The sequence below is a fragment of the Engystomops pustulosus genome, chromosome 9 (genome assembly GCF_040894005.1).
Source record: "Engystomops pustulosus chromosome 9, aEngPut4.maternal, whole genome shotgun sequence".
NCBI classification, from domain to species: Eukaryota; Metazoa; Chordata; class Amphibia; order Anura; family Leptodactylidae; genus Engystomops; species Engystomops pustulosus.
The window spans coordinates 50,408,875-50,430,357 of NC_092419.1; the positions used below are offsets into that span (position 1 = coordinate 50,408,875).

The 21,483-nt window shown below is 39.6% G+C and overlaps 1 protein-coding gene across 4 annotated transcripts in view; it reads right to left on the reverse strand.

Moving 5' to 3' along the window:
- The window catches only part of GRIA3 (glutamate ionotropic receptor AMPA type subunit 3), a 231,320-nt gene that overhangs the window by 39,397 nt on the left and 170,440 nt on the right, over nucleotides 1-21,483 (reverse strand). For all 4 annotated transcript variants that reach the window (XR_011849648.1, XR_011849649.1, XM_072123433.1 and 1 more), the window contains exons 7-10: nucleotides 18,299-18,466; nucleotides 8,928-9,032; nucleotides 4,573-4,680; nucleotides 2,366-2,572 (exon numbers count right to left, since the gene is read on the reverse strand). Coding sequence is in view for 2 of the 4 variants with exons in the window: in XM_072123433.1 (XP_071979534.1) it covers nucleotides 2,366-2,572; nucleotides 4,573-4,680; nucleotides 8,928-9,032; nucleotides 18,299-18,466 (588 nt within the window). In the remaining 2 variants the exon portion in view is untranslated. The remainder of the gene's footprint in view (nucleotides 1-2,365; nucleotides 2,573-4,572; nucleotides 4,681-8,927; nucleotides 9,033-18,298; nucleotides 18,467-21,483) is intronic.

The following is a 21,483-nucleotide window of genomic DNA, read 5'->3' on the forward strand; positions in this document are numbered from 1 at the left end:
TATTATTTCTAGTTGGTTTGAAACATGAAATGCATCTGCAGCCTATCCCCATGTATGCACTGAAGAAGCATCACATTCTGTCATGGAGCAGTGACTCATTTTCTTCTCTACCCCACACACTGCTTAAGGAATCAAAAATTCCCTGGAATTTTTAACAGAAAAACAAGTCCATATGGATGTTGCTGCTGTGTTTTACAGTGAGTTACCAATTGCCCAGGCTGTATTAAAAAGGAAACTGTATTAAAACAACAGGCGTGCAAACAAAATCACATTCCCTGCTGTCCACCCACTAGTTGGCACTACAAAGATATATTGCTATGGCTATGCTCATTTCTACAAAGCTCCAACACAAAAACAAGAAATATGTGGTCTGTTCTTTACATAATTATAGGCTGATGCAATGAGCAGAAAGAACAGTCTCTTAACTTGTAAAGTATTGCTTTTATAGAGACAACTATTCTGCCATCACTCACCTTGCCATTGCTCACAGTCAGGCTCTCAATCTAAATTTCTATCTCAAACACAACCTTTATTCAGTTTCATAGGAATAAATTCTTAGCATGTAGGAATATCTATGCAAATGTTGGACATTCCTGTAAAGTGCATAGTTTGGCCAGTGCAGCCAAAATTGTTAGATTCAAGTAAAGTTAGTGTTATGTCTATACACAACTTAATGTGTAACTATATTTTGATAACATTTTGTAATAGAGTAGATGATAATAGAAAACTTTGCAATATACTTCATTAAAGAAATTTTTCCTGTGTCCTTCTTTTTCCTCCTTTTTCTTCTTTATTTAAGTAGTTTCTGTAAATTAGCTCAGTCTCTTGGTACAACACTGACAGTGACAGCTGAGAGACACAGGAATCTGATCATGTTTTTAATGACTGACATTCACTGTATAAAATGCTATAGATGTAAAAAAAAGAGTTAATCATTAGTCATTTTTGATTGAGGTGGAGATTTCAGGGAAAGCTTTTAGATACACTGCTCCCTACAAGATAAAGAGCAGACCCAAGGCACAAATCACCTGTGCACACACAAAAAAAAAAATTTGGGCCCCTTAACCGCAATGTAAGAAAATTTTCAAAAAATTCCCTGGTCATTAATGGTTAATGAATTATATTACATTTACTATTACATTTATTGACTAGTAATATGAACAGATGAACACTGCTATCTTTTCACTCCCTTCCCACTGGAGAACATAGGATGGCATCTGTGCTCAGCATTGGGAATGGGTCCACATGACTGATGAATGTGGTGTCTCTGGTCTGTGATGTGGAAGGAGCGCCTAATTGACCACTAGGCACCAACCCCTAGGTGTGGGTGCTGGGCATCTGAATTGACCAAATGCTCATATTTCCTAAGACCTCAACTGTTAAAGGGGTATTCCCACAATGATAGGTTTCTTAAATGTACTCGGAATAACAAAATAACACATTCTCTAATTCACTATTATTAATAAAAATACAGCATTTCCCAGATATAAGTCTTACCTGTCTCTATCAGTCCTGGTGTACACAATTTCAGTTGTCCCTAGTTACAACCCTGTAACTTCTGACTTAGGGTCGGGGACTCCAACTTGGATTTTTGTGTGACAGCCGTGAAGCAGAGCTTCTCTCTCTGCCCGCTGCCCTCTAGCCCCACCCCCTGCAGTCCAGTACGGAGCTCACTAACTGATGCACACTGATACACAGACACTAAGTTCCTGCCGGCAGCAGCGTGAGGAGAACTACAAGCTATAGACATATAAGTTATTTATCTGGGGAGGCACAGCATGAAGGCACAGCAGATCTAGTGTGTTGTGAAATAGCAGTGATGTAGGAGATCTAACTCTGTCATTGTGTGCAATATGCATCTCATAGATCTTATCTCTGATCTGTTTCATCTCTCTTTCTATGTGTCAGATACTAGTACAATGTTCAGAAGCCACATGAAAGTATATAAAAACTTGTACCCTGATAATCTAATCACATTGTCAGCTCACAGAACAGGATGGATTATAATGTGTCTGCTTCCCCAAGTCCCCGCCCACACCCTGGGAATTTGTACTGATTATCACTGAGTGATAGGAGCTAAAACAGCAATAAAGCTGAGTAAAAGGGTTAAAAATCTTTATTGTGTTAACATCACTAGGGGCTTGAGATTTGAGAATTTTCTTTCATGGGAAAATCCCTTTAAGAAGATAATTAGTGCAAAAGATGGGTCTTCGTTGCTTTCCAGTCAAGAGGCTGGTCTTTGTGTAGAACTAATATAATATATTGATAGTTTATATTTTAATGCTGGTTATACTATATTTATGTACTATAAATTCTAGTAATTAATACATATATTTATATATGTTAATAAAAGATGAATACCTACCCCATATACAAGTTCACCGACCATTCCATTCCAAATCTTAGTTTCGGGATCACGAGCTCCATATTTGCCATCTTCAACAATGGAAAGTTTGTATTTTATCCCAACATGCTTTGCAATCTCACTAGCCAAGTCCACACAATATCCTTCATACTTATCATTGCCATCGAGCTGCTCATAGTTTTTCTTTTTCATGACATATGGATTTTCCTTTAATAAAACAAATTATGGATCAAGCATATTTCATAGCACATTACTGAAAAGTGGCTCCATTATGTACTTGTTAATGTTCTGCAGATGAAAGGAGATAGTATCTGACTCCTACCATCATTAGATAAATCTATACCTGAGTGGAGTCATCTTTCATTCTCCACTGCAAAGAAAAAGGCTCAATCTGCCATTATTTTTATCATGTTCCTTAGTAATATTATTTTTTAATCAAACTAATACAGTCATTTACAATAATACCAATCCAAACATGAAAGTCAAAAGAAACAAATTACTTCAATCATATTCATGTAAAAGAACAGACTTCAAGACTCATTACTATGAAAGAATGACCTACATGACCATCAAATATTGGCTAGGTCCCTAGCCGCATGTCTTCTTCATCCTAGTTTTTCTAAGATTCACCTAGATAAACTTTGTTTAAACAAATATCAAAGTTTTGACAAAATTACTTACATAATTACTCAATTTACACTGTTGCTGAGGTGACCAGCAGTAAATTTTTGGCTACACATATGTTGACATAGATCCCTGCTGTGATTGGCCGTTCAGGTATATTTAACCGCAAGAATAGCTTCTCTCAAAACACCACAACAGAATCCTGATGGATGTCATTGTGGTCCATCTGAAACCATTAGTACTTCCAGCAATATCCTTCAATACCCTTCACAATGCAGATGTGAACATAGCCTAGATGTGGCACTAATAAAGCTGCCTTTATGGTGGAATTTTTTATACAACAAGATGCATATTTTTTTTCCTTTTATTAGGACTGCTTTGCTTTTTAGTAAGATCAATGAAGTAAATATAAGTAAATAATATATAGCTATATCCATTGTGCATTGATTGAGTTTTCCTTATAGTGAGTGCTCACGGGTGGCATTTCTATTAGATAAATGTGCAATGTTTCTTCCCAGATGTATCTTTAACTATAAAATGTTGCGTACTTTTAATACAAAGCCAATGTGGAAAAGCAATCTATAGTGAGGATCAGACCCATGAAAAGTTCTGCCCCAATATGAGCAACTCTATTTTATCCCAGTTTCATGTAAGAACGTGTATATACATGTAACTGTAACATTAAGCGTATCTCGTACGGTGTGTAACAAGTATTATCAGATCAAATCACAATGGGGTTTCTTTACAGACATTTCCTTCTTTCGAAAACAGTTTTTCCAGAAGTGCTGTCAACTCTTTGCTAAATTATTTGCGGAACGCATCTACTATGAATAAGCAAATAGGAAAACATCAATCCCCCTTTCTAAAAAGAGATGGGTTCCTGGAATGAAAACTCTCCCAAAAAGATATTTATGGAATATTCAATGGATAAGAATACCGAAAGCTATTAAAGGGGCCGTCCACTTTAAGCACTTTCATGCAAAGACTTGATATTGTTTGTAAAATGAAAAGTTATAAAATTTTCCAATATACTTTATCTATTATTCAAGTTTTTTTAAGTTGCTGTCATGCAACATGAAGCTTCATTGTTTACTTCCTGCAGATAAACACCGGATCATGGTCAAGTAATGTCACACAGGTGCATGGCTCTAAGCTGTGTGATACTAATGAGCTGTGCACCTGTGTGACATAACATGACCAATAACTGGTGTTTATCTGCTGGAAGTAAACAATGAAGCTTCCTGTTGAATGACAACAAGCAGAGATCTAGAAAAATATGAAGAAGTGATACAGAAAATATATTGCAAAATGTTATGACTTTTCGTTTCAAAGAATATCAATTATTTAATGTAACGTGCTTAAAGTGGACAACCCCTTTAATAGTTATAGAACATATAACACACTTTTGTCAGAGTTTGAAAATGTGGATAGACTTCCCTTATTGAAGGATATTTTGAAAATTGCTGAATACGCACATGAGGAAACTTAAAAAATGTTTTCATAGCTTTTAAATTATTATTATTAACACAAATACCGCAAAAAAAAAAAATCAAAAACTAATTTAGGTCATAATATAATCTTACCAAAATTGTAGTAACTATGATAGTTTTGTTTTCTACAGAAGTTGAGTCATTTGTAGGTTGCTGATCAGGAGCAGGAACAAAACGTTCATATTCGTTCCAATGTCCAACCTGTAACACAGTCCATTAATGCAATGTGGTCAGTAGAATATCAATTTGCTACACACCGGTGTATATACACCCATAGCATGCTGTTATATACCATATACCATACTGTGGACTGCTTAGTTTTAAAAAACTGACTTGCTTACTTTGCTTTCCCAATATAAAACTTATTTGCATATCTAATGAAGCTTATTAAGGTACGTGGTAAGCAATAACAAAGAATCAATGTGCACCATGATATTTGGATGTAGGGATATACCAGGATACTGAAAACACTTTCAAATGGCATAACCACATGATATGCTGCAGGTCTCCAATGCATCTGCCCTCATGAGCTCTCAATGACTCATTGCCGAGCTTTTTTGCTGCTCCATTATCCCTCTTTTCATTTACTTGCTAAATATTACATTTAATGACAAATGTTAACATGGTTGGAAAATAAATGTAGAAAACAGTGTTGGTTGTTTCTAGCATCACTTTACTGTCCAGCTGATGTGAAAATTGGTTTTCAGGGCTTGCGCTTACACATTAGATACACTGTTCTGTGATGAACATGAAAGGATATTGAAAGCTATACACATCGCTAAGCTATTTTTGGATGAAAGGGCCCTTAGGCTAATAGCAGTCACTCAGCCAACTCCGAGCCTTAAATAGAATCATATAAAGACAATGGAAATTCTATGAGGTCTTTGCTTGAATTTAATTAAAAAACAAAAAATCAAGCAATTAATCATAAAAGTTAGATACATTTATATTGTTGTCAGGTAGCACTTTTATTATAGGACCCATTGATTGGGTGTCCATGAGATTACAGAGGGTCATTATTGCCTTTTCTTCAACTCAATCATGGACTTAAACAAGTGACCCATGATACAGAGAAGCAGTAAATTCCACAAAACCTCAAAATTCCACAATAGGTGATCAGTCCTTTAACCTATATCTGGAAATACCTTTTGCTATTGTTTCCTAATATTAGCAATGTGGACTTTTTGGATCACAATACTTTACTCCATTTACTTGATCTTTCTCACTTACCAAACCTTTATAAGGCATCTGGGACTCTGTCAGCAAGAGGACTAACAACAAGGTATGACATATCATTTCTAAACTTCCCTCTTATGTTAAAAAAAAAAAAAAATCACCTCATATGCAAGAAGCATCACTTTTTGAATTCATGAGAGTAAAGGGGGTATGCCGGGCTTGTTGTTCTGTGGGCTACAGAACTGGAGATATAGTCAGTTAAAGAAAAAGGGGCGGATAGGATTTTTAGGTGTAGCTAAAAATCTTTAAGTAAATGTCTTTAACTGCCAGCATCTCGATTTGTGCGACTTGCAGAACTACAAGTCTGATGCAATTTGAAAGATGCAATATTTTTCCTACATATGACACAAGCTTTGATACAAATCATGGTCCTAGGTACTGTGGAACCCAAGACAGAATATGTCATACTCTACCTGATGGTGCTGTTGGTTTCACAGTGTCAACGGTGGAGGGTGACAGGCCCCTAATGGTGTGTCTCTTTAAGATGGGAGAGGAAGGTGACGTCACCTTGCTCTTCCTTGTTCCCAGCATGGGAGGGGGAGGTGGCAAGGGCTTGCATAATTAGCAGCCTGGAGTGCCGGATGTCTTGCCTCTTACTCCTGGCTGCTTTGTGTTTTCTAACGTGATCCCGGCTTGTCAAGATTAGTGCTGGGATCAAGGTGAAGAGGAGCGAAGATGAGTATTTATACGTTTTTTCATGTTTTCAATGTGGTTGATTTTCTTTAAGGCCAGGGATTCTGGCACTGAAACTGCTTACAAAAGGAACAGCAAAACCAGATAACTGAGCTTCAACACAGCAGTAACAATTGCACTACATGTTTTATACATATTAACATGTGTGTACTTTCTATATTACATTATTCTATGAGATTAGAGATAATCACTCCTTTCAGGATAATATGTTAAGAGCCACCTGGCAAAGGAGAAATTACGTTTTTTCTGTTTCAGAGAGATTGCCTATGTTATGGGTAAAGATTCCCAGGTGTTCCAGTGAATACATCTGCACAGAAACACACTCTGCTTGTTATACGACGTACTGTGCTACATCCCTCTGTAGACCAGCAAGTTCTGTTTTGTCTTTTCGGTATCACGCTGGCAATAAGTTTTATAGTTACTTTTCACTGACGATTGTGAAGGCCGCAGAACCTAAATCACTACATTTATAATTAGCATGTGTCTGAAATCTTGTACTGACTACTGTAACGATGAATATCTTATGTCATTTAATTAACTGACTACTAAGACATTTTGTATTATTATAAATTACATTCAACTGAAAGTATAACCATAGTTTGGTAAAACTTTTGCCATGTCTCGAAGTACCTCCACATCTACACAGGGCACTTCATCTGTCATGCACTAGGCACCATAATTGTGGTACATTCTTACAGAAGGGATTTCTATACCTTTGCTCTCCTATGGCTATATATCAGGGTGGTGCTTTATGAATGGACCCATTGTCTGATAGGAAGGAATTGTTGTAGGTCCTTACTTTTGAACCATATTATAGCATGTTTAACCTTTTGCAAAATTCTAATGCTTCATTAATCCTTCAGGAGATGCTAAAGAGGATTTTACAAGTTTTCCTGATAGATATATCAGACTGGATCTCTGACTAGGAAAAAGCCAGCAGCTTGATATAGGCATAATTTAAAGTTTAGGTTTTTGACAAGGTGACATATTATATATGTTTAATTCTAAAGCTATAACCACTCCTTTAGGGAAAAATGCAAGCCCCCAGGCGATCAGTTATTATCAACAAAGGTAAAGGATACAAGTAAGCCAATTTCTCAATATTGGACCCCATATTCCCAACTGGTCTTAGCTCTGGGAAACTTGTCCTTAAAGATGAGCAGCTTCTGAGACAATTATATGTCCCAAAAAGCCAAAATGGCTTTCTTTTTGTGATGCAATGATCTCCCTATGAAAAAAAAAAAATCCCCTTCACAGGAGCAGGACAAGTATCTGAATGCTGAAAGTTCATCAAAATCTGGAGAATGGGGCCTGATTTCTCTGATGCCTATACAGGCAGTCCCCGGGTTACGTACAAGATAGGGTCCGGAGGTTTGTTCTTAAGTTGAATTTGTATGTAAGTCTAAACTGTATGTTATATAATTGTAGATCCAGACAATAAAAATTTTGACAATTGGAGTTTAAACATTTTTTACTGTAATGGGACCAAGGATTATCAATAAAGCTTCATCATAGACACCTTACAGCTGATCATTGCAATCTGAGACTATAGTAAATCATTCAGAAAGCTTCACCAGAGGTCAGAGGGGTCTGTCTGTAACTATGGGTTGTCTGTAAGTCGGGTGTCCTTAAGTAGGGGACTCTGCAAGTTTTTTATTTACAGTTAGACAACTATTTAACACATATAAGTGAAGAATACACTGGTTACACATTCACATAAATCATATGGCTATGATTAGAGAGGATTTCAATTAAGACACTTAACTTCTATACCTTAAATACATGTTAAAGCGAACAAGTCAAGCTCTTTCGACTAAAGTTCAACCTGTTCGTAATTCAACCCTCTGTGGCAAGGGACATTAATAACTTAGTCTCATAATGTCTGGTGCATGATGTCACAGCAGAGGGGGCATTCTGAAGTAGGGACATTTTGGGACACACATTCTTACCCATCACGTCTCGACCCCCGAGGTGCGTTGCCCGACGAGGATTCACTAAGATCATACATCTAAATTTCCTGCTTGTGTCCCTTCCCCGCTCAGATCCGCCGGAGTTCACCATCTTCTTCCATGTAAAGTGCTTAGCTTGCGACACAATTTTGAATGTTAAATCCCAGGTTGTCCAGCGGCCACGTCCCCGATTTGGGTCGAATGAAAGTTGCCGTGATTGCGCCAAAATCCGATTGTGTGCGCCAAAAATCCCAGTTAAATTCATCGCAAAACAGAAAAAGTCAGGAACCCCGACGAAAATGCGGTCCGCGTACCCTTAATAAATGTGCCCCTTTGACTTCAATGGTAAAATGTAAACCTCTTTCGCATTACAACCAGTTTACATCTCACTTCAACATTGATTTTCTGGATGATGGACCATGAAAGAAACATGATATGCAAGGTTTTATTAGCAAAATACTGGTTGTGGTTTATTAGGTACAATTTTGCTGACAGGTTTCCTTTTATTTTTATAGTTGACAAAAGAACTTTAGGTAATTTATTTATACTATGAACAGTAAAAAGTCTTACCTTTCGAGGTTTAGTAGCTGTCATCTCATACACATCAATAGTGTAGTTAGTTCTTCTTCCATATGTATCAAATTGGATATTCCCAGTCATCCCTTGAACTTGCACCTAAAACAGTAAACATTTGGTAAATTTACTGTAAGTACACATATAATTATACAACACATAAGGAATAATAACACAATTACTGTAACATCATATAGATATATGTATATATGTATCTACTGTATATACTCGAGAATACGTTTTTCAGCACAAACTTTGCTTATACTTGGGTATATATAAAAAAAAAAATAAACTCACTAATCACCATCTACTACAGGGGGCAGGCTGGCTATCTACTACAGGGGCAGGCTGGTATATACTAGAGGGGCTGGCAGGCTATATGTTACAGAGGGCTGGCTGGCTGTATACTACAGGGGCTGGCTGGCTCTATACTACAGGAGGCTGGTGTTAAGGAGGTCGCACTGGTTTCGGACGCCATCTTGACTACTGTCCGCCATCTTAGATACAGCGGCCATGTTCCCTGACCATTGTCTAGTTAATGTCATTATTCACTGTTATTGATTTGGCAAATGTTTTCTTCTCTGTGCCCCTACATGAAGATTGCCAGTACCTATCTGCCTTTACCAGTTCAGTATTCCAGTATATCTGGTGCAGATTCCCACAAGGGGGGTAAAACTCACCCAGCCAGTACCCCACGGCCCAACAGGGAGTAGACTGGCAGACTACCCCCTTACTGGATGTTCTCCTTTTCAGTATGTGGATGACCTACTGTTTTTGTTTGCCAGGATGCATTTATTGACCTTTTCTGTGTGTGTTTTCTGTTCCAGAAGGGTTGCAAAGTTCCCAGAGACAAACTCTGGTACTGCCAGGAGAAGGTGGTCTTCCTAGGCCACTGCTTCTCAGCCACAGGCAGATACCTGACAGAGGAAAGAAAGCTGGCAGTCCAGAATATGCCCCTGCCCTGAGGCCCTAAGCCTCTTTACATGTTTCTAGGACTGGCCAGCTCCTGCAGGCCTGGGATAAGGTCTGCTGCCCCCAGCCCAATGCTGCCCCTTTCTGACTGCATTGCCTCTTCCCCATTTGCCCTTAGTCAGGAGGCAATTGATGCATTCCAGAGCCTTAAGCTGGCAAATCCTGTCTGCCCCGGCCTTAGGCACATGCCACTGAACCAGACCTTTTATTTTATTTTGCACGGAGTATCTAGGAGACAGGTGTCTTAGCCCAGGAACGTGGTGGCCTCCCCAGTGGCCCACTGTTAGGCCCGGTTAGACTCAGTCGTGAAGGGAGCCCCTCATGTGTCAGTAGCTGCAGCCAGCAATCTGCTCAGCAAGGCCAGTGAGCTGATCCTAGACCCTAGATCACTCAGTTACTGTGCAAACCCCACATACTTTGCACAGTGTCATCACCCAAGTACAGCCCAAGCATGTGAGCCAAGGCCAGACAGCTCAGACTCCAGTGTGCACTCCTGATGCCCCAGGACACACTGATAAGGTGCACAGCTCTGAATCCTTCATTCTATCGCCAGTCTTCCAGGATTCATAGTGGGAGAGAGAAGGGTGATTAACAGATGTTGAGTTTTTTTCTCATAGATGGCTCCAGGTCTCCAGGAGAAGACAGACGGTTCTACACTGGATATGCAGTGGTCAGTGGTGCACATGAGGTAGTACAAGCAGAACCACTCCCTCCACACAGGTCAGCGTTGGAGATGGAGTGACGGCACTCAGGGAAGCGCTACAGCTGGCGGAAGGTAAAAGGGCAAACATCTATACTCAAGGTATAGTTCTGGGGTCTAAACACGACTATGAACCCATATGGAAGGCTAGAGATTTCCTCACCTCTGCAGGGACCCCCTCTAAGCATGGCACGCTGGTTAAAGAGCTCATGGATGCTCTCCTACTTCCACAAGAGGTGAGGATAATAAAAGTTAAACCACACACAATTTGGTAACTCCACAAGCCAAGGGCAAGTATGTGGCCGACGGGATGGCGAAGGCAGCTGCACAGATGGAGCCCAGAGACTGTCCTGAAGTCTCAGCGGTGAGTTCTGAGCTAAAAGTTTGATCCACAGGTGTTCCAGTCCCTGGTGGCCCGAGAGTCATCAGAAGTGAAGGAAGTGTGGAGGAGAGCTGGAGCCCAGATGCCGATGGGACCTGGATGCTGGGAGAGAGGGTGTGCCTGCCAGGAGCCCTGCACCCGAAAGTAAGTCAAGTATCCCACGGACACACACACATATCCAAAATGGCCATGCTAGTGCTCATAAACCACAAGTGGTTTGCCCGGGCATTACTACCCCTGTCACTAGACTAGTGAAAGCCTTTATAGTCTGTGCCCACCACAACCCGGGTAAGGTGGTAAAGATCCCACAGAAGGTGACACCCAAGCTGCTGTATCCCTTCCAGAGACTGCAGATGGATTTTATCCAGCTACCAAAAAGTGGTACGTAGGAGTACGTGCTTGTGTGCATTGATCTCTTTCCAGGGTGGCCAGAAGCTTCTCCCATGACCAAGGCTACTGCCAAAGCTGCAGCCAAGAAGGTGGTGAGTGAGATTTTTCTGCAGGTTTGGACTTCCAGAGACCATAGAGTCCGGTCGCAGAACCCACTTCACTGGACAGGTAAAGACCTGAAACCTTGTCCCTCCTGGGTGTAGAACAGGCCCTGCACACCCCATACCCTTCCCAAGTTGGTGGTGCGTTTGAGATACTTTAAACTGCACTCTTAAGATCCAGGAGGCCATAGAAGAAACAGGGAAACCATGGCGCGAGTGCTTTCCTGCTGCCCACCATTCAGTTAGGACCACCCTTAACAGAAAGATGGGATTGTCCCTCTTTAAATGTACTTTTTGGCCGTGCACCCAGACTAAGCCCCTACTTCCCACAGACCCTATAGCTGATGGCAGGAAACCAGGTGGAACATGCCACAGTTGAGCCAGGCCTTGAAAAAGGTCAGCAAAAGTGTTTCTGATTCCTTTTTCAGATGCAGACAGAGACCTCAGGATGCATAACCTGAAGCCTGGAGACTACGGGTGGTGAAGAGACACCAAAGAGACAGTCTGGAGCCTCGCTAGGATGGTCCTTTCCAAGTCCTGCTGACCAGTGCCACGTCTGTGAAGCTAGAGGGAAGTCAGCACGCTTCCACGCTTTCTATTCCATGCTTACTTATTCTTCTTGCTAGCTGGTCTCTTCTGACTGACTGTATGCTCAGGGACACCCCAACCATGACTATCACTGTAACTATAGGACCGACCAGGGTAGGAGACTTTACCTACGGTTGGTGCAACAAGACAATGACCTTCTTTAACATTGACAGCACAGGTAACCCTGTATTAGCAGTGTCTGATGTGTACTGTATTTGTGGGGATAGGAGAGTCTGGTCAGGCCTAGAGGCTGGGAAGGTGAGTGTACGGTGATAACACTTGTGCATTCCTTCCTCGTGATCCCCAGGGATAAGGTTGATCAGACACATAAGAAAAGGTAGAGAATCCCAAAGGATTCTGATGGTCTGAGAGAGAAGCACCTAGATGACAAAGTTTACATGGATACAGTGGGAGCACCAAGGGGGGGGGGGTCCCAGATGAGTACAAGGCCCACAATCAGATATGGGCAGGTCTAGAGTCCATTATTCCCCAGATAGCTATGAGCAAAGATGTTGGCTGAGTTAACTGTTTTTATTGTAATCAACAGAGATTTGTGAATTATATCGGAGATGCTTCCCAGAACCGCATGGCTTTGGACATGACCCTTGCTGAGAAGGGAGGAGTCTGTAAGATGGTGGGAGTGGCTTGTCGCATATACATCCCAGATGACATCGCCCCCTATGGATCCATTACCCATGCACTTGGAAGGATTGGAGGACTGTCCAGGGAACTCAAGAGAAACTCTGGGGTGGACACTTTGTCCTTCACTTTGTGGTTGAGGGATTGGAAGGGTTTCCTTTAAGTGGGGGTGATATTGGGGATTGTGATTTTGCTCTTGTCACTTATTGCGTGTTGTGTGGTCCCCCTCATCAAGTCCACCATGTCCCAGATGGCCGTCCAGGCGGTAAGAACCACGACAGGAGAAGTGCCCGGAGGATGATGCTGCCTGTTTACAAACCTGTGGACTATGGGAACTCAGTGATGTGATTTGAGTGTGCAGACCTGTAACCCCTGAGTGACTGGCCTCCAGGGGATCTGGTGAAGAGGTAACAAGTCCAGCAGGTACGGGCTTAGCCTACCTGTGGGTACCTGGAGCTTGAGGAGGTCGCTCAGGATGGGGTTACAGGCCAGCAAAGCTCAAAGGGGGGAATTGTTAAGGAGGTCGCACTGGTTTCGGACACCATCTTGACTACTGTCCGTCATCTTAGATACAGCGGCCATGTTCCCTGACCATTGTCAAGTTAATGTCATTATTCAAACTTCATTTTATGTAACATGTTTGCTCGCCTGTCAGCTAATACCCTTTGACATTTAATGAGAAGCCAGTCTGTCCTTGATTATATTGTGATTCTGGAGCCCACTTATCTTATTCTTCTCAGCATTAGTATAAACAATATCTGTGTACAAGGTATCTGAGAACTGAGCACAATTAATTAATTGTTTTTCCCAGAATGTGCTGATGACCAATAGGTTTGGAGTATACTATTCACGCCTCTTTGATGATTCTTCTGTTATATATTATGCATTTTGATTATTAAAGGGAGAAGATCTTGACTAAGAGATTGACGTATGTCTTGGTCTTTATGTTCAATCATGGGTTAATTAGGACTCACCTTACAAAAGTCAAGAGGGCTGTTGGGGCCCTGCATAAAAATCCCTAACACTGGCAAGCTATATACTAGAGGGGGCTGGCTATATAGTACAGGGACTGGCTGTATACTTGGAGACTGTGACCAATGCATTTGCCACCCTCGGCTTATACTCAAGTCAATATGTTTTTCCAGATTTTTGTGTTGAAATCAGGGGTCTCGGCTTATACTCAAGTATATATATATATATATATATATATATATATATATATATATATATATATATACACTGTATACATAGAGTATTTCATACATTTTTCAACAGACAGGGATTGTAATAAAGTCAAAATCTTCATGTGTGTTGACTCTTGGGCTCCGTTTTCAAGGTCTATTAGGCATGACAATATTTTATAATAGCATCCTATATTTGTTCTATGATACATTAATTGTTTATATAATTATATACTACAAGGTGAAGCATAGATAAGCAGTCTAGCATGAAATTAAAGTGACTCCCTGGGCTGCTTGCTTTTGCCGACCAGAATGCAAATCATTAAGCTGTTGACTTTTCAATGCGTCTTAATACTGTATTTTTCAATATGTCACAACATGGTTTATATTTTTCACAGAATCTTGTCATATTGCATGCAAAATACATGACTGTAGCTTGGAGCAGTATGCCAAGTGATGAAAAATAACATCTTCTTACATTATGGATATTTCCTTCTTGACACTGTGTATTCATGTGCTATACTCAAAGCTGTAAGTTACTGTAGCTAGAGTCAGTCTCATACACTGGCAATTTGCAAAATTGGGGACTAATGTGAAATTTAATTTGCAAAAGATATTGGATTTATGTCATTGTACTTAATATAATGCAGCATTTAAAACGGGAAATATAAAACATATAACATGTCATAATGTTTATAACCCCTTACTAGGAGATCATAGTACAGGCAGTTCAGGTTTGTTCTTATGTTGAATTCGTATGCAAGTCGGATCTGTATACTTTATAATTGTCTCTGCAGGCAAAATTTTTTGGGTCTCTATGACTATTGGATTTTAAAAATGTTGGGTTGTCATAAGAACCAGGATTAACTATAAATCTTAATTGCAGACATCTTTGATAACTGTTATAGCGGTTTATTGTAGCCCAAGGCTAATGTACAGTAAATTACCAAAATCCAGAGGGTCGTTTGTAACTAGGGAGCATCTGTAAGTCGGGTATTCTTAAGTAGGGGACCGCCTGTATTATTGTGGATAAGGTTGGAAAAAAGATGCTGGTCTCTCAAGCTCCCCTTATAAATCATACATTGTAGATTCAGATGAAGGCACAAAATTCTACAACTGATGCCGATCGGCCCAAATTAGGGGAAAATTACTTCCCAAACCCAATGTGAATGTTTGAAGGGGACTCGGTAGACACATTAGATGGTCATTTGTTCCCTGCTGATTTTTATTTCATGTGTATTGGGACCTTTTAAAGCAGGACCCAATTATGCAATGAAGTGATATGAAGGACATATTACAATAGTAGCAAGGAACTAACTCACCAAGAGGAAACCAAAACCCTATGGTAGTGGTTGATGGAACAAAGAGATGATGAGGATGGTTAGTCAGGTGATAAATAAAAGGATGATGTTAGTCAGGTACCAGAACAAGCAGATGGTGAAATCATACAAGACCCTGCTTTGACTCTAACCTACTCTCAAACTTTCCTTATATCTATCGCTCAAAAGCAAATTGCTTTTGCACCCTTTTCTTGTGGGCTCTGTTTTTACAGCTTTCGCAACAACAGAAAAAGTTTGAAGTTTATACCTGTACCACAAGCCTGATTGCAGTGAGCTGAATTTTTTTTTACACATATAGTTTTTGATTTTTTTTATCTTTCACTATGCACCGCAAATGACACGTCCACTTTTTTCTTTGGGTCGGTGCAATTATGGGATTATCAAATTTATATATATTTTATAAGGTTTCAATAGGTTTATTAGGTTTTAATAAAAATTAAAACCTTTTGTACAAAAAAGTGTCATTTTGCCATATTCTAATGCTAATAATTTTTGCAGGATATGATAATCTGATCACATTTTGCTGAAAGTTTGTGTTGAAATATTACATCTGGGCGCTATTTTCTGATAAAAGGGTTCACCGCCAGGAATAACCGTGTTCATATATTGATAAATTTGGACTTTTTGAGACGCCTGCAATACCTTAGATGTTTATGATTTTGATTATAAATATATAATTAAAATATAAAATTTTATTTAAGTTCTATGGAAAGGAGGGTGATTGAAACTAAAAATATAGCACTATATTTTAGACCAGGTGCTTTAACCCTAGAGGGTATAATTGATCCTACCATTTACTGCCATACTACAGTATAGCAGTATATGGTGGATTTGCTGATAATCTCTTACAATGTGCCACCTGCACATTGTAAAAGATCTATAGCACTAACAATGCCTGGAGTCTCGTTAACATTCTGGAATGAACAATGGCGTCACAGGAAGTAATGATCACAGGCAAAATGCGTCTGTGGTTGTTACATGCCACTCTTCCAGCGGCATGTAAAGGGTTAAGACTCGTGATCGGCGTTAGCAACGATCAAGGTTGTTAACTCTTGGTATTTTCTGCAATATGCTGAGGGCTCAAGCCGTGAACACTTTTCATACACCCCTTACCACACATCAACGTACTATTATGTTGGTTGGAGGGAAGGGGTTAAACAGATTGTTACAACGAATCATTGTGTAATGAAAAGTTCTAAAATTTTCCTCTTTACTTTCTGTATGAATTACTCACAGTTTTCTAGATCTCTCTTTGCTGTCGTTCAACAGGAAGATCCAGCACTTAAATCCTGTGGATAAAACCGATCCCTGGCCATGTGATGTGCACAATCATTATAACACACACATCTAATTACTCTCTGTGATACTAATGACCTTTACAGCAGTGGGACATCTCTTGACCATGGATCAGTTTTACCCACAGGAAGGGAACAATGAAGCTTCCTGGTGCATGTCAACAAGCAGAGATCTAGAAAACTGATTGATATAGAAAACATACAAAATTGATATGGAAATTATATTAGAAAATTGTAGAACTGTTCATTACACAATACGAATTATTTGCTGAAAACTGACAACTAATTTTAAATGTAACTTTAAAACATATATAAGCAGTATCCACAAATAGACCTGGTAATCAGTTATATAAAGGGTAACACATTCCCATCCTGAAAACCACACAAACAACATAAAAGCCGGAGCGGAATTGCTGAATATTGCAATGTAAAGTATTATATTTTGTTGTGGAAGCATGGATTTCTACTCAGCTGCCCAATACTGAATGCTTGTCTCTTTCCATAAGGATCAGTCTGTGCTGTGAGTCTGAAAACACAAGACTTGCAGATTGGAGATCATCATGCTTCACAAATTCTTTTACAATCTGTTATCCTTTTATTTACTTTGCCTCTTCCAAAACATAGCCGAATAAAACTCGCATACATAAGCGGCACATCACGCTAGATCAACGTTTTTCTAATCAGTTCTTTTTTATGTGGATATAAATACATCAGAATAATTGCCTTAAATTAGTCAAGAAATCATTGCAGCAACCTTTTGTCAAGACAGATGTTGGGGAAATACCCAACAAATTCCCATAACTCCAGACACCCAACTGTACATCTGGGATGCTTATATTTTCTTTAATTGCCGCTTATTCAATGGGCATTCCTTATATAACAAACTATAGCTACACCAAGGTATAACAACAAGCCTTAATATCTACATCTTTAATGGAGTTTTTCTTCTTTAAGATATTAACGAACTATCCATGAACATTAGATTGGTGGGGACTCGAGATTCTGTCATTCAGAAATGAGATATCATGGGCAAAACACATGTGTTGATCTTACAAGCCCACCCTTCATACATACCATTCCAATCTTCACATCATCAATACATTTTAATAATCCATTATCCTATACAATATATAAGAAAGTATTGCCACAGACATCCCCAAATATGGTTGTCTTTGGCTTTATTTTGGGGACTCATTCTGCAATGTTAGAGCCTAGGCCCATTTTGGGTTATATTAATCGCTTGTAGAAGAATCTGGGGAATTTGTGTGTTCAGAATGGGGCTCCGTGTAAAAAAATCACAACATGACATTTAATGCAATGTCTTGCTCTTTCTATAAAATCTGCTAAAACAGTTAATCACATTGTGACTGTCCTTTTACACAAAGGCAACTTTCACAGATTGTGTAAAAGGTCGGTGCACGCAATCTGTGGATGAAACATTATATAATTTATTGTTATGGTCTACGGGAGACTGTAGAAACTAAGGCTGGTTACTCACGAGTGAGTTTGATCCATCAAACTTGCAGCGTATCCTGCCTGGAACTTCCAACCTGAACGATGAGCAACTAGAACTGAACTGACATGCTGAGTTCAGTTTAGGTTTCTCAGAGTTTGGGACGGATGTTCCAGCCATGGATCAAACTTGCACATGTGTACCGGGCTGATTGCTGCTATTAAGATTAATCTGGGATTAACTACCATCCTATCCCTGTGTAGCTATGTCCATGACTAAAACATCCCAATATACCCAAATATGAGCAAAAAGGTATAGCATATTTACCATCTTTAAAGCTCTCTCAATGTCTATCCCTTGGCTCCAAGGTACTGCAGGATTTGCTAGGCAGTCTCCAGCACTCCCCCGTCTCGACACATCCACTCGTTGTCTTCTTAGGTATCGAAATGCTTCTGCTATTACTAACACAGCATCATGGGTCAAAGCTGAAGTGTACTAAACCAAATATATAAAAAAATGTATGTTAAAGACAAGTAGACAGTTATAACAAAGGCAGCATTGGCCTCTTTAACCATGGAACATAACTGACAAGACCTTAGCAGTGGCAATTACACCCTTGGCACATCACTGACTAGCCTTTGCAGAAGCCAGTCATTGACTGTAGTGGTAATCTACTTTACAATTATATGACAATGATAGGGGGCTTCAGGTCACTAGGCCACCAGCCTAGGAAAGGAGAGGACAGGTACAGATGTAGCAAAACTGAGCATGACTCATATCCAGTTATAAACACTGTGGCCGTTACTCCTGGGGTTTACTCTTTTGCTGTTTGTACTGTTAGGCTAAGAAGGCGCTGAATTTTATCCGCTGCTTTCCAGTCATCAGTCTAAACACTGCTCTATTTATTGGAATGCTGGCTCTCTGCAACCCTTAGACTAGCAAGGGTTAACGTTTGCACACCTTCTGAGCCCTCCCTCACTTGGTGTACTCTTATTTAAGCCCTGTGTGCACCATCTTCCCTTGCCGGTCAAACAGTTTATCTGCTTGTTTTGTCTCTGTGCTTATTCTACTATTATCTTGTTCTTCTGGTTTATTTGCTGATATTGGCTATGTTCCCAACTATTATCCTGATTATGTGATTTTGTACTTTCCTTGCTATCCTGTGGTGACCTGGACCATCTACCTCCTCTTTGTGTTGGTTCACTGCAATGTTTAGGCTTTGTTGCAGGGAGGAAACAACCACTGGTTACTTTCCACTGTTTAGGGTGGACCCAGTAAACAGGCAGCGACAATTTGGTTGGCTCAGAATTAGGGATCACTGTTCTAGTCCATGTCCTGCACTTATATTGGCACAGAGTGGTATCTTGACCCTTTTAGATATTTCTTTGGCTTTTAAAAAATGATAAATTTCAGACATATTTACCAGAATCCACTAAAACAAAATACAATTTCCCATTGGCACCTTCAGACATCATTGACTCACACTAACATCAAAATATCATGACATTCATTAAAGATTATGGTCTCTAAGGAATGGACAATGGTTTAATGTTTTGTAGCCTTCCGAAATAATTTGTAAAATACTTCTTAGGTTAGTTATTTAATTTAATAATAATACCTGACACCAAGTACAAAATGGCAAATAACATTCCCCATTCAATTTAAACTGCACTCCTGATCAATGTGGTGTCTACTTTTAAAAATCTGTCCACCCATTGAGAAGATGCGGCCCCCAGATGTCTTTTGACACATCTATTGTTTATCTGATTTTACCTGCTAAACTGCTTGTTCCCAACTATCTTTGTTTAGGAAGCCATGAACATGACTGTGTTACAACTTTACAATTTTATACAACTGTCCAGAATGAACATACAGCATCAGAAAACTGTATAGCAGGATAAAGACATCTTTAGAAACAATAATTCTTAAATACAACAGATAAGATAGTTATAAACAAAACCCATCCCTCAAAGACATGCTGAGATCCAGACACGTAACCCTCCTTTGCCATAGATGGCAGTTAATGTTTATCTGTCCATTTAAATTACATTTTTATTCTTGATTAGTGTTGTGCAGACCTGAACCGCAAAGTTATCATTAGAAGTTTGGATCCAAGTTTGGCTCAACCTCCCCCTATCTGGGGTTAACAACTGCGAGTGGTGCTTTCACCAATTGAGGACAATAACTATAAATGCAGCCAGGAAAGTTGCCAACGGCACTAAAAGAGAACCTGTCAGCAGAAGTTTACCTCATAAACCACTACCAGTATATCATCAGGCAGCAGAATACCTTCTAGATCATGTTTTTTCATGATCCCGTATAGTTGCATCATCCACAAAATCAAATTTGAAGTGAGTATAAATTGGCTGTATAAAGTCAAGGAGGTAGAGATTTTAACCCCTTAACGCTGAAGCCACTTTTCACCTTCCTGACACGGACCATTTTTTAAAATCTGACATGTGTCTATTTAAGTGGTTATAACTTTGGAACGCTTTAACATATCCAGTTGATTTTGAGATTGTTTTTTCGTGACACATTGTACTTCATGCTGGTTGAGAAATTTAATAAATATATTTAGTATTTATTTATGAAATAAATGGAAATTTGGCAAAAATTTTGAAAAAAACAATGGGGGTCATTTACTAAGGGCCCGATTCGCGTTTTCCCGACGTGTTACCCGAATATTTCCGATTTGCGCCAATTGTACATGAATTGCCCCGGGTTTTTGGCGCACGCGATCGGATTGTGGCGCATCGGGGCCGGCATGCGCGTGACAGAAAAAACCGCATTTAAAAACCGAAAATGTGTCGCTTGGGGAGCGCTCACCTTCACCTTCTATGGGATGGTGCATTCCGGGGCGTTAAGATTATTTTCGGCGCTGCAGCGCCACCTGGTGGACGGCGGAGGAACTACCATCTTAAATCGCGAATGGGCCGGGTAAGTAAATGTGCCCCAATGTTTTCCAAATTCAAAATTTTCTACTTTTTGGAAAGTTGGTCATAGAACTAAAATAACTTGATAACTAACATTTTCCATATGTCTGCTTTAACTTGGCATCATTTTTCAAACATCTTTTCCTTTTTTTAGGATGTTAGGAGGCTTATAACTTTAGGTGCAATTTTTCAGATTTTTACGAAAATCATCAAAACCTACTTTTGGAGAGTCAATTTAGTTAGAAGTGACTTTATAAGGCCCACATGACAGAAACCCCCCACAAATGACACCATTTTAGAAACTACACCCCTCAAAATATTCAAAACAACCTTTGGGAATTTTGTTAACCCTTTGAGCGTTTCATGAGCGTGAAAGATAAATGAAAGTGAAATTAGAGAAATGTAATTTTATCTTACTATAGATTCATTTAACACTAAAATTTGCACCTTCACAATGGGTTAAAAAGGAAAATGCATTTTACAATGTTGAGGGCAATTCCTCCTGAGCATGCCAATACACATTTTGTCACTGTACCCTGCTGTACGGGCACAGGGGGGCACTTGGAATGGAAAGAGCGT